The 26083-nt window shown below is 42.1% G+C and overlaps 2 protein-coding genes across 3 annotated transcripts in view; both read right to left on the bottom strand.

Annotated features, from left to right (window-relative positions):
• The window catches only part of TMEM242 (transmembrane protein 242), a 50362-nt gene that overhangs the window by 12752 nt on the left and 11527 nt on the right, over nt 1-26083 (bottom strand). Inside the window, exon 4 of one of the 2 annotated variants that reach the window (XM_005654358.3) lies at nt 24366-25995. The exons of the other annotated variant lie outside the window; for it this stretch is intronic. Coding sequence (XP_005654415.1) covers nt 25960-25995 — 36 coding nt within the window. The 3' untranslated portion in view covers nt 24366-25959. Of the gene's footprint in view, nt 1-24365; nt 25996-26083 lie in introns of those variants that run through there. 2 annotated transcript variants of the gene reach the window in all.
• Nucleotides 7175-8603, bottom strand: LOC100153697 (L-lactate dehydrogenase A-like 6B). Its single transcript, NM_001315678.1, is given in 1 exon segment — nt 7175-8603. A coding segment is annotated over 1 exon segment (1146 nt). The 5' UTR covers nt 8517-8603; the 3' UTR covers nt 7175-7370.

Raw genomic sequence — 26083 nt, 5'->3', positions numbered from 1 at the left:
TCAGTAATTTTAAAAGTTCCAATAAGAGAAGTCCAGGGCCAGATGGCTTCACAGGTGAATTGTCCAAACACTTTAAGAGTCAACACCTATTCTTCTCAAACTATTCAAAACAACAACAACAAAAACTGCAGAGGAAGGAAGGTAGTACATTTCCAAACTTATTCTATGATGCCTGTATCACTCTGATACCAAAACCAGACAAAGATGTCACACAAAAAAGTTATAGGCCAGTATTACTGATGAACACAGATGCAAAAATCCTCAACAAAACTGAATCTAATAATACATTAAAAGTATCAAGTATTCAAGTGGGATTTATCTGAGGGATGCAAAGATTTTTCAATATCCACAAATCTATCAATGTGACAACACATTAACAAGATTAAAAACCGTATGATCATCTTGATACAGAAAAAGCTTTTTAAACAAAATTCAAGATTTATAATAAAAATGCTGCAGAAAGTGGGTATAAAGGAACATATACCTCAACATAATAAAGGCCTTATAAACCCGCAGCTAAATTATACTCAATGGTGAAAAGCTGAAAGTATTTCCTCTAAGATCAGGAACAAGACAAGAATGCCCACTCTTGCCACTATTACCCAACATCGTGTTGGAAATCCTAGCCATAGCAATCAGAGAATAAAAAGAAAGAAAAGGAATCCAAATTGGAAAGAAAGAAGTAAAACTGTCACTGTTTGTAGATGACATGATACTATACATTGGAAATTCTAAAGATGACACCAGAAAACTAATAGCACTCATCAATGAATTCTATAAAGCTGTAGGATACAAAAAAAAAAAAAAAAAAAAGAGAGAAAGAAAGAGAGAAAGAAAGAAATTAGGACAGAGGTTTGATCTCTGGCCTTTATCAGTGAGTTAAGGATCCCATGTTGCCCTAAGCTGTAGTGCAGGTCACAGATGCAGCTCAGATCTGGTGTGGCTGTGGCATAGGCTGGCAGCTACAGCTCTGATTCGACCCCTAGCCTGGGAACCTCTATATGCCCAGGGTGCAGCCCTAAAAAACAAACAAACAAAAATTCTCTAATACCATACACAAAAATAAACCCAAAATGGATTAAAGTCCTAAATATAATACAAGACCAGAAACTATAAAACTTTTATTAGAGGAAAATATAGGCAGAACACTCTTTGACATAAATTGCAGCAAAATGTTTTTGGATTTGTCTCCTAAACAAAGGAAATTAAAAAATATACAGGAGTTCCCATCGTGGCGCAGTGGTTAATGAATCCGACTAGGAACCATGAGGTTGCGGGTTCGGTCCCTGCCCTTGCTCAGTGGGTTAACGATCCGGCGTTGCCGTGAGCTGTGGTGTAGGTCGCAGACGCGGCTCGGATCCCGAGTTGCTGTGGCTCTGGCGTAGGCCAGTGGCTACAGCTCTGATTCGACCCCTAGCCTGGGAACCTCCATATGCCGCAGGAGTGGCCCAAAGAAATAGCAAAAAGACAAAAAAAAATAAAATAAAATAAAAAAATAAAAAATATACAAATGAGACCTGATTAAATTGAAAAGATTGTGCATAACAATGGAAACCATTAAAAAAAATGAAAAGACAACTTATCTGCAAGTGATATGACCAATAATGGGGTTAATACACAACAAATATAAATAGCTCATAAAACTCAAACTCAAATAACCCAAACAATACAATTAAAAAATGGGCAGAAGACCTGAACAGACATTTTTCCAAAGAGTACATAGAGATGGCCAAGAGGCACATGAAGAGATGCTCAACATCACAAATCATCTGGGAAATGCAAATTAAAACCACAATGAGGAGTTCCCGTCGTGGCGCAGTGGTTAACGAATCTGACTAGGAACCATGAGGTTGCGGGTTCGGTCCCTGCCCTTGCTCAGTGGGTTAACGATCCGGCGTTGCCGTGAGCTGTGGTGTAGGTCGCAGACGCGGCTCGGATCCCGTGTTGCTGTGGCTCTGGCGTAGGCCGGTGGCTACAGCTCCGATTCGACCCCTAGCCTGGGAACCTCCATATGCCGCGGGAGCGGCCCAAGAAATAGCAACAACAACAACAACAACAAAAGACAAAAAAAAAAAAAAAAAACCACAATGAGGTATCACCTCACACTTGTTAGAATGGCTATCCTAAAAACACCCCAAAATAACAATGTTGGCAAAGATGTAGAGAAACTAGGACCCTTGTACATTATTGGTGGGAATGTAAATTGGTATAGCCACTGAGGAAAAGCATGTAGAGGTTTCTCAAAAACCTAAAAATAGAACTACTATAACACCAGCAATTACACTCCTAGGTATATAACCGAAAAAAAACAAACACTAATCCAAAAAAATACATGCACCCCATTTTCACAGCAGCATTATTTACAATTGCTGAGACATGGAAGCAACCTAAGTGTCCATCAACAGATGAGTGGATAAAGACGGTGATAAAATAGAATACTAATTAGCCATAAAAAAGAAGGAAATTTTGCCTGGAGAGTTTTATGCTAAGTGAAATAAGTCTGACAGAGACAAATACTATACGGTATCAGTTATACGTGGGATCTAAAAAAATACAACAAATTAGTGAATATAGCAAAAAAGAAACCGAGTCACAGATATAGAGAACCAATAGTTACCAGTGGGGAGGGGGAAGGGGGGAGGGACAATAGGGGTAGGTGATTAAGAGGTACAAACTGTTATTTATAAAATAAGCTCCAAGGATATATTGTACAACATAGGGTATATAGGACAATATCTCATGAAAACTATAATCTTTAAAAGTTGCGAATCACTATATTTTACACGTTACTTACATAATATTGTACATCGACTACACTTTAATAAATTTTTTTTTTCTTCCAGCCACACTTGTGCATGTAGAAGTTCTCAGACCATGGATCAAACCCATGCCACAGCAGTGACAATGCTGGACCTGCTGAGCTACCAGGGACCTCCCTAATAAAAGTTTAAAAATTTTTTACAGCTATGGAAATGTAAAGCCAAAGTCTACATTTAAGTTATTAACAGGGTCTCAAGTTACTTTAAACACTAGGGCTCACAGAAGGTTGTTAAGCTTGTACTATTTACAGTACATGGATGGTAAATGAAAACCTTCAGTTTCTTCTAGCTGTTTCGATTTCTGACATGTGGATCAGAGACACTTTTGGTCTTGTCAGTAAGTGATACCATATCACAGGCCAACAGAACATTCCCCTCTTTAAAAATGTGCTTGACAAAAAATTTGTGGATTGAGTACATTTAAACAAATGTGGTTATAACATAAACATCCAGAATTCCATGATAATAATCACAGCTATTGCCAGAGAACTACTCCCCTACCCTAACATCCCAGAAGTTCGGTGAAGAAGGGACATGCTGGGAACTTGATAAAACTCAAGTTTTATTCTGAAGCACTTTCCAGACTATGGGATCTCTTCCCTGCAGTCCTCTTCTCTCCTTCCTCTGACCAGGGAGAATTTGTCCATGGTTATGGACCACAGGCCTATCCTAAACAGGGCCACTATGTGGTGCACACTACCAGAGGCTGCTCGCCACAAAGCCCAAGACACAAATGGCACTCCCTAGGCAATAAGCCCAGTGCTCCAAGAACCTCATCCTTAAGTCCCAATGTTTGTGTCCAACAGCGCTCAGTTGTAGTATTACCAGAAAGTACTGCTGTCTAAGACAGCAGTTCCCAAAGAGGGTAATGGCCATTGGAAAGCATATTAAAAGTAATCTGTCACTGAATGGACACTGACTAGACTTTTTAGATATTAGAGTAAGTTCAAGGCTGTCTCCAGTAATGTTACTACTCTCTTTCACACTGCAACAGCTTTTTGAAGGGCCATCTAGCCCAGTGTGCCAGGAGTGAAACATGGGATGTTGGTACACATTTACCATGCGTGTCTTGGCAAGATAAAAAACAACATGAAAACTTCCGGGCGAATATATGATGCGCTGAAAAGTTACTTAAAAGACAAGGCTATGTCCCCAATTTAATTAATTTGAGAAAACTCTTACAACATCTATTCTAATAAACAGGCAGCTATTACAATTAAAAGCTCTAAGGTGTTTTTTTGTTGGGCTTTGTTTTGTTTTAATGGCCACACCCAAGGTATATGGAAATTCCTGGGCCAGGGACTGAATCTGAGCCACATCTGCACCTACACCACAGCTGTGGCATTGCTGGATCCTTTAACCCACTGTGCTGGGCTGGGAATTGAACCCTCGCCTCTGCAGGTGGATTCTTAATCCTCTGTGCCACAGCAGGAACTCCGAAAGCCCCAAGTTTTAAAATGTCTTTGCCACTGACTAGCTCACTTAATGCTTCAATTTTCTCACTTGCAGGAATGGAAGTGCTGCCAGCTTCAGTGCTGGGGTTAGAATGAAAGCTTTAAAGGACCAACTGATGAGAAAGCCTTTGGATATGTCAATAATTACAGTGCCAATGGTAATTTTGAAGAACCTAGAAATTCGGCTTCTTCATAAAATAAAACAGAATAATAGGACTATAAATGTTCCCTGAACAGGAATAATAATTTCTGCCATTCGAGATCCCCTATGTGCCAGGCACTATTCCAAGCAGTAGGCTTTCATTTAGTCTTCACAATTCCATGTGGCAGAAACGAGGACCGCAACTTTACATATGAGAAACCCGAGGGCAGAAGGATTATTAATCCACCTATGTGGACGTGGTTTATGAATAAAACTGCCTAACATCCAGGCTCTTTCCCCACAGCAACTCTGGTTCCGCAATCTGGGAAGACAAAGCACCTCTATCAGCTATACCCACATACCAGGCTTTCACTAAAAATGACTTTAAAAGCCTGTAATATATACCTCTTGCAATGGTGACCATGTTATTGAGATATTAGAATAGATATTAGATATTAGAATAAATTCAAGACTGTCTCCAGTAATGTTACTACTCTCTTTCACACTGCAACAGCTTTTTGAAGGGCCATCTAGCCAGTGTGCCAGGAGTGAAACATGGGATGTTGGTACACATTTACCATGCATGTCTTGGCAAGATAAAAAAAAACATGAAAACTTCTGGGCGAATATATGATGTGCTGAAAACGCTCTAGCAGATTACCACCAATGTTCACCAATGGCCAAGACTCTGGATACAAGGGTTATACTTCTCTATCCTCTTGAAGTTAGGTAACCATATGACTAATTCTGGCTAATGAAATAGGAGTAAAAGAAATGTGTGTCACTTCCAGGGTGAGGTATGCAACTGGGGGTGTTTGATTCTCCAGGCCTCTCTTCCCCTTCCCACAGCAATCATGGAATCTGTGTTGCTGTAGTGGTGCCTCAACATCAATGCAAGCTGAGGTATGAAGCCAGCCTGTGGAGGACAGCTTCCCTAGAGAATTGTATAAACCCATGTAAACCCAAAATGGATTTTAGGAGAGAAGTAAACTTCTGTTATTTTCAGCCACAAAGCTGGGAGAATTTTTTACCATATAACTGAGCCTACCCTGACACAGCTGGTGCAGAGAATTACAAAACAGACATAAGATACGCTCTGATCTTCAATATTGAATTATGTTTTGCTGAAACATGGCTGAATGAAAATGCAAGGGCAGGACAAAGGGGAAGAGGAACTTCATGGAGTTAAGTTTAAAAAGGTTTTAGAACCACCTGAAACAACCTAATCACCACTCTTCCCACCTTCGGGGAGCTCAGCACATCGATTAATCCCGTTATATGATACAGCGTCCTGGGTAATCAGAACATTTCGTTATTTTCAATGAAATAGGATGGGAGCTCTGATCAGTATGGTTAAGTAAAGGGTCAGTTTCTTAAATGTACTTTTATGTCTATTTATTTATTTTTAGGACCACACCTGAGGCATATGGAGGTTCCCAGGCTAGGGGTCAAATCAGAGCTATAGCTGCCAGCCTACTCCATAGCCACAGCAACGCTGATCTGAGCTGCATCTGCGACCTACACCACAGCTCACAGCAACACTGGATCCTTAACCCACAGGGAGGCCAGAGATCGAACCTGCATCCTCATGGATACTAGTCAGATTAGTTTCCTCTGAGCACAACAAGAACTCCTACGGTCAGTTTTCTTGGATGGATTGTTGTCCTATGTGTACTTGATAGAACTGAAGTAAACAAGACTGGCTTAATTTAAAGAGCAGATCCTGGTCCGGTTCAATTTTGATTAGGCCTATTGATATCCACATAAATCCTGAGATACGTTTGAACATACCATATAATTTATTTAATATTCAATTGCCTCATGAAGGCTAAGATCCTCATTTCTAAGTTATTACTATCATTATTTAGGTAAAAGACAAACATCTTTACTTTCTCCTAAGCTCTCACTGTATCATATGCAGGAAGTCTAGATTCTTACAGTAAAGTCAGATGATTTAGGAATATAAACATGTAACTGAGAAATACAATCTCTGAAGTACTCATTCGAATGGCCAATTTTTATGACAATGATTAACAACAGGGTATAATTCAAAAACAAAAGCTTTCTGTTAATGTGAAGTACACAATGTAAGCAACAGGGATGACCCTGGAGTCTTAGGACCAGGGCCCACTCCGCAGCTAAGACCTAGCCCAATAAGAACAATTTATAACATGCTTCTTGATTTAACGTGCCAACAGGTCAGGTGCTCAGAGGCAGTTCTAACATGATTTCAGAGGCCTCTACCATCTCTGAAAGGCCTCTTCCGAAAAATTTTACACTTTACTGCATTAAATACTTTATGACAAATACCAACCAGATCACTATTATTCTATTTTACCTAATGATTCTGCTTCACTGGCACATATACATGAGCATGTACACGTGTACACACACACACACACAGGACCTGCTTGCAGCTCCCTTTTTATGATGACTTTTTAAAGGCATGGCTGATAGGCTGTCACAGGAGAATGAACACAGCTGATGGCTCCATTATAGAAAGTGCTTCTATGTGTACATTTATTTTCACATTGCATAGGAAATTACTTTAGAAAACAATATATAAATGAACATAGGTATAAGCTACCCAGAACAAAAGAATGAACACAAAAGAATCAATTTCTGTAACACAATAAACATCTGCATCTGCCGTTTTTTGGAGCAACTGGCAACTACATATAGATATGTATATGTATGTAAGGACTGGTCCATCAGTAGTGCAAACACCTTCTTTGATGCAGCCATTTAGGAATTGTTAAAAAAAAAAAAAAAGTACAGTCAGCATCTGGATGCTAAATAAAACAGCTGGGGAGTTAAATAAATAGAAGAGTCACTCTAGCCCTTTCTTGGTTTCCAACTTTTAGGAATTCAAATTTATTTTAAAAACTGGACATATAGAACTCCACAACTACTGTATTTTCTTCATCAACTTTAGAATGGTAGTTTTAAACAACTTTAAAACTTAAGTTCCTTCTGAATTTCCCAAAGTGTTTTTGCACTCTTCTGCAGATAAGCCTCTTCCTCTGGGGTCAACTTTACTTTTATGAGGTCAGTAATACCACTCTCTCCCAGGATACAAGGAACACTGAGGAACACTTCTTCATTTATCCCATAGAGACCCTTAATTCTGGTGGAAACTGGATGCACTCTTCTAAGATTCTTCAAAATACTTTCTGTTAAATCAGCTACTGATAGGCCAATGGCCCAAGAAGTGTAACCTTTCATTTTAATAATCTCATAGGCACTAGCAACCACATCTTTGTGAACATTTTTCCACTGCTCAGGATCTTTATCAGTTCCTATATCTAAGTTCAGATTCTTCAGAGGGACACCAGCGATGTTCACTCCACTCCACACAGGAACACTTGAGTCTCCATGCTCTCCAAGGATCCACCCATGACAGCTTTCAGAGTGGATACCAAGCCTCTGCCCAATCAAGAAACGGAAACGGGCAGTGTCCAGATTACAACCACTCCCAATAATACGGTTTTGGGGAAATTCACTCAACTTCCATGCTACATAAGTTAAGATATCCACTGGATTGGAAACGACAATCAGTTTGCAGCGAGGGCTGTACTGAACGATACTAGAAATCATTAATTTAAAGATGGTCACATTTCGCTGGACTAAATTAAGGCGTGTTTCTCCTTTTTCCTGGCGTGCACCCGCTGTGATAATCACAAGGTTGGAGTTTGCGGTGATAAGGTAATCTTTGCTGGAAACAATATTTGGCATTTTCACGAAAGGACTGCCATGCTGAAGATCCATTGTCTCACCCTTCAATCTGCTTTCATCAACATCCACCAAGGCAAGTTCATCCGTCAAGCCTTTTAATAGGATGCTGATAGCACAGGCCATTCCAACCGACCCGGTTCCTACAATGGAGATCTTATTGCTATGAACAACCTCCTCTGAGGTGAAGTTCTTCATAAGCTCACACCTGACCGTCGACATCTTGGACGCGGGGGCGACGGGCCAGGCGTCCCCGAGGGGAAGGCCCGCCGGCCGCCGGGCACTCGGAGCCACTGCCGGGCACGGCAAGTTCACTCTCTTTGCGCCCACCCTCTGGCTGGTCCGCAGGATTACCATAGCCCAGCTCATAGCTACTCACTCAAGAGGTGAAGGAAAAGAGAAAAAAAGGTGCTGACAGCCTTTGAAGCTCAGAAGAAAAGAACCTGTGACCGTTGGTTCTTTCCTCAGCCCGCTACTGCGGCTGCGCAAGGCGTCACCTAGGCACACACTTTCGGTTGGCTACTGCGGCTGCGCAAGGCGTCACCTAGGCACACACTTTCAGTTGGCTACTGCGGCTGCGCAAGGTGGGAACTATAGACACTTGCAGCTGGCTACTGCGGCTGCGCAAGGCGTCACCTAGGCACACACTTTCGGTTGGCTACTGCGGCTGCGCAAGGTGGGAACTATAGCCACTCTTGCAGCTGGCTACTGCGGCTGCGCAAGGTGGGAACTATAGCCACTCTTGCAGCTGGCTACTGCGGCTGCGCAAGGCGTCACCTAGGCACACACTTTCGGTTGGCTACTGCGGCTGCGCAAGGTGGGACCTATAGACACTTGCAGCTGGCTACTGCGGCTGCGCAAGGCATCACCTAGGCACACTTTCAGTTGGCTACTGCGGCTGCGCAAGGTGGGAACTATAGCCACTCTTGCAGCTGGCTACTGCGGCTGCGCAAGGCGTCACCTAGGCACACACTTTCGGTTGGCTACTGGGCCTGCGCAAGGCGCGACCTATGAACACCCTTTTAGCCGGCCTCTGCGACTGCACAAGGTGAGAACCACAGACATTCTTTCTGCACGCTACTATGGCTGCAAAAGTCCGACTTCTAGATGCTCTTTCAGCTCACTACTGCAGCTGCGCAAGGTGGGCCCAGCTGACGGGTCCCAGACATGGTTTCCACAAAGGACTTCTGTCTGTTCTGATAGGGGAACGTAAAAGGGCTGCTCTATCAAACGAATTTTTTCTAATGCTTAGCATGTAAAACGGGCCAACCCAGATCCTTGGAATTACATATGCCAACTAAAAATATTTCCACTCAGTACAGATGAACATAAGGTTAAAATTTCCGAACACGTATCCCTGCTGGAAATAATCAGGTGCGTTTGTCTCCCAATGGCGTCCTGCACCGTTTCCCTACATCCGCTGGAAAAGTGGGGCTGCTAGTTCCTGCTCTATCCAGTTCGAGAACTTTCCATTTGGAAAGGTTTCCATTGCCTTTACTCCAGTCAAGACTGTAACTGCTGGGAAGTCACAGATCCTGACCACAAGCAGAACACAGCTGACTGTAAGCTAGTCCAACAGTAAAAGCTCACAGGGAGAGGCTGTTACTTCTCTCATGCCAAAAGAAAGCTTCTGATTGAGTTCTGATCAAAAAAGACTTCTCAAGTAGAAAGATGGTGATGTAGCCTTCTATTAAAATGAAGATATATCTTAAATGTCCTTAAAAATGGCAAATTCTGACCAATGCACAAATCAGATTACTGATTAAAGTAGTAAAATATTAGCTAGTACAACATGGCATCAGTAAATCTTACTTTCCTCTGCATTTCTCTGGTCAGTCTTATGAACGTTCAAATTTCTAAAGAAATAAAAATAAATTTTTTAAATAAATAAAAAGCTTACATCTGATTATACACCCTCAAACCCAATAAACTACAAAAGTCCAAATAAAAATAATGGTAGTTTCTGGAGTTCCCATCGTGGCTCAGTGGTTAGCGAATCCGATTAGGAACCATGAGGTTGCAGGTTCGGTCCCTAGCCTTGCTCCGTGGGTTGAGGATCCGGCGTTGCTGTGAACTGTGGTGTAGGTTGAAGACGGGGCTCGGATCCCACGTTGCTGTGGCTCTGGTGTAGGTCGGTGGCTACAGCTCCGATTAGACCCCTAGCCTGGGAACCTCCATATGCCAAGGGAGCGGCCCAAGAAATGGCAAAAAAAGACAAAAAAATAAATAATGGTAGTTTCTCCTCACTTATACAAACAGAATTCTGACTGTATAATGATTCCTCAAAGCTTTCCTCTCATTCTAAGAAAGCAATAGGCTCTCCCCTAATGGAACTTTTGGTACATGCTGCCTCCTCACCAAATAAATAAATAAATAAAGTGTGTGTGTATTCCATTTTAGAATACCAAATCTTGACAAAAATGAGTTTTATATTCAGGACTGGAAAAATCTATTCTCATTCTTCCTGCCACTGAACTGCAGTCCAGGAAGAGAGGAACGATAAGCAAAGGAGTTGGTGAGGAAAGTATGGCAACTAGTGGAGTTCCTGCAATCCTGTTTCAGTGTAGTGTGGTTTGCTGGCCCCATTTATTTTTTATATATTTTTCTTTTTAGGTTCGCACCCACAGCATTATGGAAGTTCCCAGACTAGGCCTCAAATCGGAGCTGTAGCTGCCAGCCTACACCACAGCCACAACAATGCTGGGATCCTAGCTGCATCTGCAACCTACACCACAGCTCATAGCAACGCCGGATCCTTAACTCACTGAGCAAGGCCAGGGACTGAACCTGCATCTTCATGGATACTAGCTGGGTTCATTACCACTGAGCCACGACAGGAACTCCCTTGCTGGCCCCATTTCGATGTTACTGTACAAGGTCCGTGACACAAAACAGTAAAAGCACCACATACACGAGTTCTCTCCACACCGGTGGCCAGATTTATGGTAACCATTTGTCAGATTAAAAGCTAGAATCCCTTAAGAGATCTTTACTTAACGGCGGCTGATGTCTTAGAGGAATCCTCTTAAAAGATCAACTTTTGATAGCTATTGTTTCTTTTATCCCAGTCATAGCTTGAAATGTTTTAACTGGATGCTTGTTCCCACCTTCTTCCTACAATGATTTCTTTGATCAGTCAAGTCATTTTCCTTATAAGTGTTCTTGAATGTGAAATTCAAGGACGTACAGACTCTTAGCTAGATGGCTTCTTTCTATAGTAATTTTCTTTCTAGAGTTTGAACTGCTTCAGAAATAACAATCATTATGACAGCTGCCTCTTCAGTTTTTTTTCCCATTAGCCGCAACTAAATCACTTTTGAGAAAAATAACACTCTTTAAAAATACCTCAAACAAAGCAGCTTTTATTTACAGTAAGTCTTAAGAAGGATAAAACTAAAAACGATGAAGAGATGTATGTGACCTACAGTGGAGACTTAGGACAACTCAAAGATGTAGAAAGCCAAATATATCTAGACAGCTCCCTAACGGCCTTCTATCTTAGGTGGCTCATTGTTCCTTTTGAATGAGAAACCTAACCCAAATTATCTATTCAAAATTCAGTATAATATTACAGACAATGGCAGGATTATGCCATAATACTTTTGGTTGCACCACTTAGGAGGGAGGAAGTAGGGAATGAAGATAAGCAGCAAGTCTCTGGACTAAGAATGGTTGTCAACTGTCATTATATTCTTTCCACCTGGATGCTTACCCCCAGATCTCCCTGCCTTTCTTCTAAGGGTCCAGTTCAAATATTCCATCCTCTCCTAAGTCTTCTACAATCTCCTAAGGAGAATCTGCCACCAGTTTACTTTGTACCCCTGTCCATTACCAGATTTATCATACACAAGTAAATGTAATTACTTATGAATCTGTGACTCCAAAGGAATCACCTTTTATTTACCAGCATATCCCTATCCTCTAGAACAGAGCTTGATACATGAATAGAAGTTCAGTAAATGTTCACGTAGAAAATGAGTAAAGACCTGAATTAAGTAAAGTTAGAGGGCTAAAAGGTGAGGTGAGGTGGAAAGTCAGGGTTGGAGAATGCACCTGATAACTGGAGTTCTGAATAAAGACAAAATGTACAGGTGCCTGTTTGGAGTTTCTTAGCAAGGTTGATGAATAAATTTCAGATAAAGAATGCATACATGGCATAAGGAATTTTTTTTATCCTTCAAAGTTATTTAAAATGTTGAAAGCTTTTAAAATATAATGCGCAAAAAACACTTGATTTGAAAAAAAAAAGAACATGCAGTGAAAGCAGTGTTATTGTAAGCTATAAACTCACCAGCACATAAGCAGAACATTATATAAATGCAATTTTTAAAAAAGTCTTGTGATTTGAAAATCATAAAATGCAAATGGTTTAAGTAATGGGCTGTGATTTTACTGCTCACAGATACTAAAATCTAACTTTGTAATCTGTGTGTGAGGGCCTTTACAAATCACAATACCTCAAAGTATTTTCTTTTGTCAACAATATTGGGAATGCTGAGGGAAGGATAAAAGCAGGGCCACAAAGCTTTGTCCCTGAGTAAAATAAAGTTACGATGCCAATTCAAAAAGCAATCCTGGGATCAACCTCCTACTCATGGTATTCGAATACTATAACATGGACAAATTCTTAGAAAGGTACAATCTTCCAAGACTGAACCAGGAATAGAAAATATGCATAAACCAATCACATGTTCTGAAATTGAAGCTGTGACTAAAAAACTTCCAAAAAAAAAAAAAAAAAAAAGTTTAGGACCAGATGGCTCTCAGGCAAATTCTATCAAACATCAAGAAAAGAGTTAACACCTATCCTGAAACTGTTCCAAAAAACTGCAGAAGGAATACTCCCAAGCACATTCAGTGAGGCCACCATCACCCTGATACCAAAACCAGACAATGATACCACAAAAAAGAAAGTCACAGGCCAATATCACTGATGAACATAGATGTGAAAATCCTGAACAAAGTATCAGCAAACCAAATCCAACAGTACATTAAAAGGATCATACACCATGATCAAGTGGGATTTATCCTGAGGATGCAAGGATTTTTCAATATATGCAAATAAATGTGATACACCACATCAACAAATTGGAAGAATAAAACCCATATGATCCTCTCAATAGTTGCAGAAAAAGCTTTTGACAAAATTCAACACCCATTTTTGATTGAAAGAAAAACCTCCAGAAAAGTGGGCACAGAGGAAACATACCTCAACATAATAAAGGCCATATATGACAAAGCCACGGCTAACATCATTCTCAGTGGTAAAAGGCTAAAAGCTTCCCAGCTAAGATGAGGAACAAGACAAGGATGTCCACTCTCACTATTTTATTCAACACAGTTTTGGAAGTCCTAACCATGGCAATCAGCGAAGAAAAAGAAATAAAAGGAATCCAAATTGAAAAAGAAGTAAAACTGTCGTTGTGTGCAGATGACATGACACTATACATAGAAAATCCTAAAGACACTACCCAAAAACTACTAGAGCTCATCAATGAATTTGGTGAAGTTGCAGGATACAAAACTAATACACAGAAATCTCTTGCATTCCTACACACCAACAATGAAAGATGAGAAAGAGAAATTAAGGAAACAATCCCATTTACCATCACATCAAAGAGAATAAAATACCTAGGAATAAACCTACCCTAAGCAGCAAATGACCTGTAATCTGAAAACTGTAAGACACTGATGAAGGAAATTGAAGATGATGGAAAGATCTACCATGTTCTTGGATTGGAAGAATCAATATTGTCAAAATGACTATACTGCCCAAGGCAATCTATAGATTCAGTGCAATCCCTATTAAACTTTTATCAATGGCATTTTTCACAGACCTAGGACAAAAATTTCAAAATTGGTAAGGAAACACAAAAGACCCCGAGTAGCCAAAGCAATCTTGTGAAAGAAAAATGGAACTAGAGGAATCAGGCTCCCTGACTTCAGACTTTACTACAAAGCTACCCCAGTACCAACACCAAAACTGTATGGTAATGGGGTTCCCATGTGGCTCAGTGGGTTAAGTAAGAAGCCAGTGTAGTTTCTGTGAGGATGTGGGCTTGATCCCTGGCCTCGCTCAGTGAGTTAAGTATGTGGTGTTGCTGCAAGCTGTGGCACGGGTCACAGATATGGCTCAGACCTGGTGTTGCTATGGCTGTGGCATAGGCCTGCAGCTACAGCTCCAATTTGACCCCTAGCCCAGGAACTTCCATATGCCCCGTGTGGCCATAAAAAAGAAAAACAAAACAAAAAAACAAACAAACCAAAAAAAGCCCAGTATGGTACTGGCACAAAAACAGAAATACAAATCATTGGAACAACATAGAAAGCCCAGAAATAAATCCACACAATTATGGTTAACTAACCTATGACAAAGGAAATGAGGATATACAATGGAGAATTGCCTCTTCAATAAATGGTGCTGGGAAAGTTCTCTAACACCATGCACAAAAATAAACTCAAAATGGATTAAAGACCTAAATATAACATAATCATACATATAACTCTTAGAGGAAAACATAGGCAGAACACTCTGACATAAATTGCAGCAAATCTTTACTGATCTGCCTCCTAGATTAATGAAAATGAAAACAAAAATAAACAAATGAGACCTAATTAAATTTAAAAGCTTTTGCACAGCAAAGGAAACCATAAACAAAACAAAAAGACAACCCACAGAATGGGAGAAAATGTTTGCAAATGAAGCAACGGATGAGGGATTAATCTCCAAAATATACCAACAACTCATGCAGCTCAATATCAAAAAAACAAACAATACAATCAAAAAATGGGCAGAAGATCTAAATAGACATTTCTCCAAAGAAAACAGATGGCCAAAAACACACATGAAAAGATGCTCAACATCGCTAATTATTAGAGAGCTGCAAATCAAAACTATAATGTGTTATCACCTCACACCAGTCTGAATGGTCATCATCAAAAATTCTACAAACAATAAATCCTGGAGAGGGTGCGGAGAAAAGGGAACCCTACTGCACTGTCAGTGGGAATGTAAACTGGTGCAACTACTACGGAAAACAGTATGAAAATTCCTCAGAAAACTAAAAATAGAATTATCATTTGCTCCAGAGAAAACCATGACTCAAAAAGATACATGTACTACAATGTTCACTGCAGCACTATATACAATAGCCAAGACAACCTAAATGTCCATCAACAGAGGAGTGGCTAAAGATGTGGTATATAAGCACAATAGAATATTACTCAGCCATTAAAAGGAAAGCAATAATGACATTTGCAGCAACATGGATGGACCTAGAAATTCTCATGCTGAGTAGTCAGACAGTGAGACACCCACATAATATGCTATCACTTACATGTAGAATCTAAAAAAAGGACACAATGAACTTCTTTGCAGAACAGATACTGACTCACAGACTTTGAAAAACTTACAGTTTTTCAAAAGTACACAGGTTGGGGGGTGGGGGATGGGCTGGGGGTTTGGGATGGAAATCCTATAAAATTGGGTTGCCATGATCATTGTACAGCTATTAAATGTAATAAAATTCATTGAGCTAGAAGAATTAAAAAATAAAAATCAAAATAATTCTACAAACAATAAACACTGAGATCACTAATATCCCGAATCTGATGAAAAACAATACAAAAGAGTTTACAAAACAGTCTCAAAAATTTTGAAACCATATTCATGGTTACCAAAGGGGAAATGTCTGGTTGAAGGTATAAATTAGGGGGTTGAGATTGAAAAAAATATACACACTACCACAGGCAGATAGGTAACAAGGCCCTACTTATAGCATAGGATAATCTACTCAATTCTGTACAGTAACTTATATGGGAAACTGAAAAGGTATGTGTAACTGATTTACTTTGCTGTACACCTGAAACTAACACAACTTTATAAGTCAACTACATTCCAGTAAAATTTATTTAAACAAACAAACCAGTTCCTGTTGTGGCGCAGAGGAAACGAATCCGACTCTTATCCATGAGGATGCAGGTTCGATCCCTGGCCCAGCTCGGTGGGTTGGGGATCTTGCCTTGCTATGAGCTGTGGTGCAGGCTGGCAGCTACAGATGCGATTAAACCCTTAGCCTGGGAACTTCCATATGCCATCAGTGTGGCCCTGAAAAAAAAAAAAAAAAAATTATAACATGAATTGGCAAGCTCTTCTGATGAATTACACAAATCTCACTTTTGTTCTTTAAAGGCATTGCACACAATTTTTTGTTGTAATCTAAAAAAAAGCTGCATGTATGAATTATTAAAAAAGAATTATTTTAATGTGGCACAAAACATGAAAAACAAAGAAAATTCATGAGTGTGTTTAAACATTCTAAAATTCGAGAAAGTTTAAGTTTACGGCTATAAGCTCTAACTGCATAGATGCTATTCTACTAATTCTGCCCATTTATTCTCTGCAATTGGATTAACAGAATGCTCTAGACCTCAGGAACAACAGCTTTGCTCGTGTGAAAAAAATGACACCAAGAATATCTTTGTGTATGGAAGTTACTTTCAATTTGAGATAGAAACATGTTACCTTTATAAACCCCAAACTTCCAAAACAGATTAACTCCCTGTTGTAAAGTTTAAAAATTTGCCCCAGACTCCATCTAGGCAACAGTAAGGGTCAGCAGCAGCTGGGAAGAGTGGGGACAGGAAGGTGTGTTTCAGGTGGGGGATTGGCAAGGACACGGCTCCATGGGTAGAAAGATCATGGCCTTTCAGCATGGCCAGACCTGTGACCATGAAAAGGCTTAGGAGGAACAGCCAGATCTCTACAGCATCCTGGACCAGATCATTCTTGGTGGGCCTGTCAGGTGAGCGACAGGATGTCTAGCAGCACCCCTGGCCTCTGGCCATCAGATGCCAGTAGTTCCCCTGCAGTTATGACAGCCAAAATTATCTCCAGACACTGCCAAATCTCATTCAGAGGTAGGGGTGGGTGGGAGGGAAACAGAAAAATAGCCACCCGCCCCCCACCCTGGGTTGAGAACTAATGAGTGAAAAAGTAAGCAGGGGCCAGATCAGAGGGACTCAGAAACCATTTAGAAACCAGAATGTATTCTCAAGAGAAGAGGAAGCCACTGAAGTGACAGAAGCAGTGTGATCAGATTTCACCCAACAGATGTTCACTAAACACCTCCTCTGTGCTAGGCACTGTACAGGTACTGAGGACACAGAAATGACCAAGGTAAACAAGTCTCCATTCCTTAGAATTTATGTTCTTTTAGCAAAGACTGATTTAAAATGGTCAATATAACCTCATTTTGCATCAAGTGCTCCAAAGAAAATAGGATAATGTCAGAGAGGAAGTGAGTGCTGGGAGGAAGAGGCTGCTGGATTTCAGGCTAGATGATCTGAGGAAGCTTCTCTGAGGAGGTGAAATAAATTTGGGTAGAAACCCTGAATGGCAATGCTCAAAGACCGAGGGAAGAAGTTTCCTGGTCAAAGCTAGAAAGGCCCAGAGTTCCCGCTGTGGCACAGTGGAAACGAATCCCACGAGTATCCATGAGGATTCAGATTCAATCCCTGGCCTTGCTCAGTGGGTCAGAGATCCAGCATTGCCGTAAGTTGTGGTATAGGTCGCAGACATGGCTTGGACCCTACGTGGCTGTGGCTTTGGTGTAGGCTGGCAGCTGTAGCTCCGACTGGACCCCTAACCTGGGAACTTCCATATGCCACAGGTGCAGCAGGAAAAAAAAAAAAAAAAAGCTGGAAAGGCCCTATGCAGATATTAACGCTGGAGTGCTGAAGCAACGAGAAGGCTCAGGGCCTGGGAGGGCGAGGTGGGTGTTGGGGATGGGAGGGGTGATTGCAATGGCTCAGGATGAGGTCAGTGGGGCAGGTGGAGCTACACCCTGTGACATTTCTTCAATGGGAGATGCTGAAAGGTTTTCAAATAAAGGAGTGACATGAATTGACTTAGATTTTAAAATATCTCTGGCTACGTCGTGGGGAAAAAAATTCTAGAAGTAAAGGAGAGGCTGGGATACTAGACAGGAAACTATTTCAATACACTGGCAAAAGATGAATGGAGGTAGAGAGAGATGAAAGAGCAAGGCAATGTTTAGCAGCAGAACTAACCAGCAGGACTTGCTCATGGATTAGATGAAGGGAATGATGGGAAATGAGAACATCTATGATTTTCTGCTGGGATCCTGGCTCTCATGACTGTGGGAGGATGGGAGCGGCACTCGCTGGAACGGGAAAGACATAGAGAGGAGCAGGTAGGGAGACCAAGAATTCTGGTCAGGACATGGGGCCTCGCGAGGCCTGTGAGACACACGGGAGGTGGACCACAGGCAGTTTCGAGGAAAATTTCAAGGTCAGGTTGAGCTGTGTATTTGGACATCATCAGATTATACAGACTGATTTTTTTTTTTTTTTTTTTTTTTTGTCTTTTTGCCATTTCTTGGGCTGCTCCTGCAGCATATGGAGGTTCCCAGGCTAGGGGTCGAATCTGAGATACAGCCACCGGCCTACACCACAGCTCACAGCAACGCCGGATTCCCCAACCCACTGAGCAAGGGCAGGGATCGAACCTGCAACCTCATGGTTCCTAGTTGGATTCGTTAACCACTGCACCATGACAGGAACTCCTACACAGACTGATTTTAATGCCAGGGTGAGAGCACCAAGGCTGAGGACAGGTGGAGGACAAGAATCCAAGTATGAAGCCACTGGACAGTCCAACGTTTGGCGGTCTGCAGGGGAGGAGCCACCAAAGGAGAGGCACCAAAATCGCCAGTGAGGTGGAAGGGCAGAAACCAAAAGACAGGGTTTCATGGCAGGGAGAATGCTCTCATGTCAAAAGTCGCGCAACAGAAGGATAAAGAGAAGACCCGATCTAGCAGCAAGAGGGCACGGGAGACCGGACACCAGCAGTTTCAGGGGATGCTGGGAGGAGACAGTGGTCACAGGCAGCTCTTTCAGGAAGTGTTTTCTATGAAGAGAAGCAGGTGAACGGGCTCGAAGCTGGAGGAGGATGAGCGACACCAAGAGAGGATTTCTAGAGGCGGGAGAAACTGGAGCAGGTCTCTCCACACTGCAGCAGGGGGAAAATGATGATCAGCAAAGGCTGAGGATAATTATGGGAGAGAGATACATACATACGGTATCAATCAGGGTAGGCAAGGTTATGCTTCAACAAACAACTCCAGGAGTTCCCGCTGTGGCACAGGAGGTTATAAACCCAGCTAGCATCCATGAGGATTCGGGTTTGATCCCTGGCCTCGCTCAATGGGTCAAGGATCTGGCATTGCCATGAGTTGTGGTGTAGGTCACAGACTTGGCTCGGATCCTGCAGTGCTGTAGCTGTGGTCTAGGCTGGCCGCTGCAGCTCCAATTCAACCCCTAGCCTGGGAACCTCCATATGCCGCAGGTGTGGCCCTAAAAGACAACAAACAAACAAACCAAAAAACCCCTCCAAAACATCAGTGCCTTCAAAACGCAGGGGCCTCATCCTTGCTCATACTACCTGCCCATCACAGCCTTTGTGCAACACAGTCACTCTAGGACCCTGGCTGATGAACCCTTGCTGGTCACCATGCCAGAGAGAAAGACCTCTGAAAGGTCTCGCACCAGCAATTAAATCCTTCTGCCCAGAACTGACACTCTCTCTGTTCATTGGCCAGAACTGGTCATATGGTCTCACCAAATGAAGCCAGAGACCCAGAACTTTACAGCACACAGCACTCATGTCTACTACAGCATAACACAGGTATGGGCTCACACACATACTCACTCACTGCTCCTCCCATAAAATAAGCTTTTCTTATTTTATGCTCTTGCATCTCTGTTTCCAGCAATCAGAGTTAAGAGTCCACTGCCAGGTGCCAGAGGTCATGGAAACGTCCATCCCCCTTTGCTTCAGGCCCTGTCTGCTGCCCCCAACACTCTCTCTCACAGATAGGGCAACAGCCTAGCTATCTCATCCATGGAGACATAAAGAAAGGCCGAGTGAGTGGCACAGCTGAAAGAGGAGGTCTGGGGACGACGAAGGCCAGGGCGTTCTCGCAGCAGTGGAGAGAAAGGACCATAGAGGGCCAAGGTGGGAGGCAGAGAGGACGGAGATTAGCTGTGATAACAGTCTTGGGCAGGAAAGTGCCCCCAGCTATAGCGGCTGTGGGAGTTGCAGAGCAGCAGGACTTCGTGACTGATCAGCTACAGGGGTGAGAAAAAGTGGGGTCGTGAATAAAATCCAGCTTTTCTCTCTAGGCAGCTCTTTGCATGATGCTGCCGTTCCACTGGGAGTGACCCAGGAGTAGGCTGGGGGTGGGATGGGATCAAGTTTAGAGGGGACCACACATGAGGCCTGCAGGACATCCAAGCATCAGTGTCCAGTCAAATAGGCCCATGAGCTGGGAGCTCAGGGGTCCGGCTGCAGACACAGACCTGGCAGTTGTCGATAAGCCGATGAAGCCACCTGAACAGGTAGAACTGTGGAGAAAACACAGGGCAAAGAAGGAACCTGAAAAGAATAGAGAGACGTGAACAATAAGAGCCAAAGTGGGATCAGGGAAAAGTACAAAAAGAATAAGAGTTATGAATGCCCAGAATTTGTAAGCACAGAAGCAAATAATAACTGATATATCTGAGTCATCAAGAAAAAGCAGAGAGGAATTCCCATTGTGGCTCAGAAGTAATAACCTGACTAGTATCCATGAGGACACAGGTTCGATCTCTGGCCTTGCTCAGTGGGTTATGGATCTAGCATTGCCATGAGCTGTGGTGTAGGTCGCAGACATAGCTCTGATCCCACGTTGCTGCAGATGTGGTGTAGGCTGGCAGCTGTAGCTCCAATTGGACCCCTAGCCTGGAAGCTTCCATGTGCTGCAGGTTTGGCCCTAAAAAGACGGAAAAAAAAAAAAAAAAAACAAGAAAAAAAGAAAGAAAAGGGAAAAGTGGAGAGATGGGATTAAGATGGCAAGGCCTGGAGCTCAACTTCTCTCATAAAAGCAACAAAATTACAACCATACAACCATCTGCCAAACAGCCTTCAGACAAAGAGTGCAAACTATCAAAAAAGACATCCTACTCCAGAAGACAAAGAGGCTATATATCAAGATGTTAGGAGGGGCGATAACGTGATATAAGCAAACCCTCAGCCAACAGGTGGGCGGCCCACAGACTGGAAAGTAACTGTATTGCAGAGATTCACGCTGAGCCCCACACATCAGGTCCCCAGGCCTTGGAGGAGGAGCTCCCAGAGCATTTGGTGTTGTGGGTCATGGAGCTTGTGTGCAGGAGCTCCATGGGACTGGGGAAAATGAAGAGTCCGTTTTTTTTGTTGTTGTTTTTTGTTTTTTAGGGCAGCACTCACGGCATATGGAGGTTCCCAGGCTAGGGTCAAATCAGAGCTACAGCTGTCAGCCTAGACCACAGCCACAGCAACGCAAGATCCAAGCCATGTCTGAGACCTACACCACAGCTCACCACAACACCAGATCCTTAACCCACTGAGCGAGGCCAGGGATCAAACCTGCAACCTCATGGTTCCTAGTCAGATTTGTTTCTGCTGCACCACAACGGGAACAACTTTTTTTTTTTGAGACACCATTCTTGAAAGGCACACACAGGATTCCATGTGCTCTGGGTCCCAGGACAGAGCAGAGACTCCATAGGAATCTAGATCAGACCTGATTATGGTTCTTGGAGGATCTCCTGGGAAAATGGGGTGACTGTGGCTCGTTGTGGGGGAGGGACACAGGAGGCAAAGGTTTTGGGAATAATCATCAGCATGAACTCCTCTAGAGCTGGGCATTCTGGAAAAATCTGGCCCCACCCATCAGGGCTGAGAAGCCCCAGGCCAACCAGGTGGGAACACAGCCCCACCCATCAGCAAACAGGCTGCCTAAAGACCACACAGCTGCCTCTAATCATACCCAGAGACAAAGCCCCACCCACCAAAGGGATAAGAATCAGGTCCACCTACCAGTGGGCAGGCCCCAGTCCCTCCCTTCAGGAAGGCCCCAGCAAGCCCCTGAACCAACTTCAGCCACAAGGGGGCAGACATGAGAAGCAAGAAACGCTACAACTCTATTGTCAGCAAAAGGGAAACCACACCAAAATGAAAAGGCAGAGAATTATGACTCAGATAAGGGAACAAGAAAAAACCGGCAGAAAAACAGCTCAGTGCTCTGGAGATTACCAATCTCCATGAAAAAGACTTTAGACTGATAACAGTAAAGATGACTCAAGATCTTGGAAATAAACTGAAAGCAAAGATTGATAAATTACAAGAAACACTGTATGGTACTGGCACAAAAACAGAAATACGGATCAGTGGAACAGGATAGAAAGCCCAGAATTAAACCCATGTACCTACAGCCAACTAATCTATGACAAAGGAGGCAAGAATGTAACAATGGAGAAGACAGTCCCTTCAATAAATGCTGCTGGGAATACTGGACAGCCACATGTAAAAGAATGATATTAGAACACTTCCTAACACCATACACAAAAATAAACTCGAAATGGATTAAAGACTTAAATATAAGATCAGATACTATAAATCACTTAGAAGCAAACACACCAAACACTCTGACATAAACCATAGCAATACTCTTCTCAGATCCACCTCCTAGAGTAATGACAATAAAAACAAAAATAAACAAATGGAACCTAATTAAACTTGAAAGTTTTTGCACAGCAAAGGAAACCCTAAACAAAACAAAAAGACACCCCACAGAATGGGAGAAAATATTTGCAAATGAATCAAGTCACAAGGGATTAATCTCCAAAATATATAAACATCTCCTGCAGCTCAATACCAAAAAAACAAACAATCACATCAAAAAATGGGCAGATCTAAACAGAGTTCTCCAAAGAAGACATATGGATGGCCAGAAAACACATGAAAAGATGTTGGACATCACTAATTATTAGAGAAATGCAAATCACTAACTACTCTGAGGTACCACATTACACCAGCCAGAATGGCCATCATCCAAAAGTCTACAAGCAATAAATGCTGGAGAAGGTGTGGAGAAAAGGGAACCCTTGTACACTTTTGGTGGGAATGTAAACTAGTGCAACTACTATGGAAAACAGTTTGGAGATTACTCAAAAAAAAAAAAAAATAGCATTACTATTCGATTCAGCAATCCTACTCCTGGGCATTTATCCAGATGAAAACCATGACTCGAAAAGAACATGTACCCAATGTTCACCGCAGCGCTACATGCAATAGCCAAGACATGGAAGCAACCTAAATGTCCATCAACAGAGGAGTGGATAAAGATGTGGCGCATATACACGATGTAATATTACTTAGCCATAAAAAGGAAAGAAATAATGGCATTTGCAGCAACATGGATGGACCTAGAAATTAGCATGCCAAGTGAAGTTAGATAGTGAGACACAAATGTCATATGCCATCACTTACATGTGAAATCTAAAAAAAGGGATACAATGAACTTGTTTGTAGAATAGATACTAACTCACAAACTTTGAAAAACTTACGCTTTCCAAAGGAGACAGGCTGGGGAGCAGATATGTGCTGGGGTTTCGGGATGGAAATACTGTAAAATTGGGTTGTGATGATTGTTGTACAACTATAACAAAATTCATTGAGTTTAAAAAAAAAAAAAGAAAATTTAAAAAAAGGAAGGCGGAAGGAGGGAGAGACATCTTCTGCACAGATGGACCCTCCTCAGGGCTGTTGAAAGAAAGCTTTTATTTCACATTCATTACCTGACCTCATGCTGTGTTGAGCTGACCCCCTCAAAGAGGGCTGGCTGGGAGTTCTAGGTACTCAGGTGTCTCTTTTAAGGTTTTCTAACCCTGACACAGACTATTCACCTCCTCCCATCTATGCTATTCTGTGTAATTTAATTTTACCTGGCTAAGGCTGCTTATGAATTATTTGTAAAATTTTCTCTATATTTATAATAAAATTATACATTGGACATCAAAAAAAAGTGAAATTATGCTCAACACAGGTTGTATTGTGGAAAGATATAGCACATAAAAAAAGATTTCTTCTTAAAATTGTTAGAACTAGAGAGCAGTTCTCCTGGGTTCCCTTACCCTGCTATTCTGCACCCGGGCGCCCCTTCCCAATAAATTCTTTTGTCAGGAAAAAAAAAATTGTTAGAAGTATTTCAGTCAGGAAAATTGGAGAGAATATTTCATATTCTGATATACTGATAAATGAATAATATAACAAATTTATCAACCTATATATTTTCCATAGTTTTAGATATTTGTAAGTGATAACCAATAATAGGCACCTTTAAAAACAAAGCTTAAGGGGAAAGCGTTTGCTATTGAGTCTTCACTCCATGATGCTTGGTTAGAGATCTGCTCAAGTGAGTCCAATTTTCTTTTCTCAGTATATGAAAATAAGGACAAAGAAAAGGAAAACCCAGGAGAAATCACGGCTACCTTTCCTCTAGTGGAGTCAGACTGCAAACCTACTGGAGGTGATTAAGCCTAGTATGTGTCAGGCCTGGAAGGAGAAGGCTTTTATGGCAGAGCTTATCTTTCCTGGTAATTGTTGCACATTCTCACTTTATAAAATGCTTGGGGTCCTATTTTACTTATAAAAGGAAACTGGTAGGTTTTTAAAGAGGAATCTTGGCAATATGCCAAAACAGCCGATTCCCACCCCCACCCCCACGCTTGGCTTAAAAAAAAAAAAAAATTGGGAAAGCACCTCCGTCAGTATTTTACACTGGGCAAGTCCCTTCGATTCAGTCTCTGTCACCAAACTGCTCTTCCGCATTCACACAGGTGCCTCTCCCCACAGGGATGTGCCGATCCCACCAGAGCTGCGATGACTGGGAAATGAGGGGGAGAGAGACGTCCTTGTCGCCTCAGACCTGAATGTAACTCACGCACGGTGCCACTTCCAACTCACTTCAGAATGATTCCAGGAAAAACATCCCTCAATGCCTAAGCTGTCTGGAGGCCCAAAAGCCTGACAGACGGGGCTACCTCTGCGAGCTCATGACGACCGCCTTCCAGGCGGGCTAGGAAGTAGCATCAGGAAGAGGAAGCAAGGCTGGGGCTGCCCACGTCTGCCAATCAGAACAAGAAACAAGCGTTCATCCTGCGGGCAGAAGCTGGCAGGAATCTCTGGACGCGCTCTAAGTAAACCAGGTGAGGACGCAGAAGGGAAAGGTTTCGGCCACTTCCCAGAGCCCCCTGCACATCACTCAGAAGTGGCTACCATCAAACAATTTGCCACTAGGCTCAGATTTGCTTTTAATTTTGATGTGAACCCATGAAAAGTATGTATCATGAAGTCTATTTCCTTCTTAGATATCCTAGAAGTTATGAACTTTTAATCTTTTCCATAGTCTTCTTTTACATATGGGGTTCAAGCATTCACTCTACAGATGATGTTTTCATTTGAAATGAATAAGTAAATACAGTGTAAGAATAAAGGTACTTAATACTAGATACACCATGATGTTGATAAAACGAAATTTTTGCTAGTCAAAAGAAATGTGATTGCACTTGGCAAAAGCCCTCAAGCTGGTCATAGGTAATTAAGAAGTGAGCCTAAATATTAATATAAAAGTACTCCTAGCAGCAGCAATAAAGAGCTTGAGAAAATAACTTTTATTAGAGTGCATCCAATACTGTCCCAGAGAAAAGGTGTAATATTACTTCTCTTAAAAGATCTTTCTTGGAGTTCCCATGGTGGCTCAGTGGAAATGAATCTGACTCACATCCATGAGAACACAGGTTCGATCCCTGGCCTCGCTCAGTGGATTAAGGATCTGGCGTTGCCGTGAGCTATGGTGCAGGTTACAGACACAGCTCAGATCTGGTGCTGCTGAGGCGTGGGCCAGTAGCTGCAGTTCCAACTGGACCCCTAGCCTAGGAGTCGCCATATGTTGCACATGCAGACCTACAAAGAAAAAGACAAAAAAAAAAAAAAAAAGATCTTAGAGTACAGAAGTCAAATGACAATTTTTAGAGAAACATTTAAATATCTA

The sequence above is a fragment of the Sus scrofa genome, chromosome 1, assembly GCF_000003025.6.
Source record: "Sus scrofa isolate TJ Tabasco breed Duroc chromosome 1, Sscrofa11.1, whole genome shotgun sequence".
Taxonomy (NCBI): domain Eukaryota; kingdom Metazoa; phylum Chordata; class Mammalia; order Artiodactyla; family Suidae; genus Sus; species Sus scrofa.
This window is presented reverse-complemented; position numbering and strand designations above follow the sequence as displayed.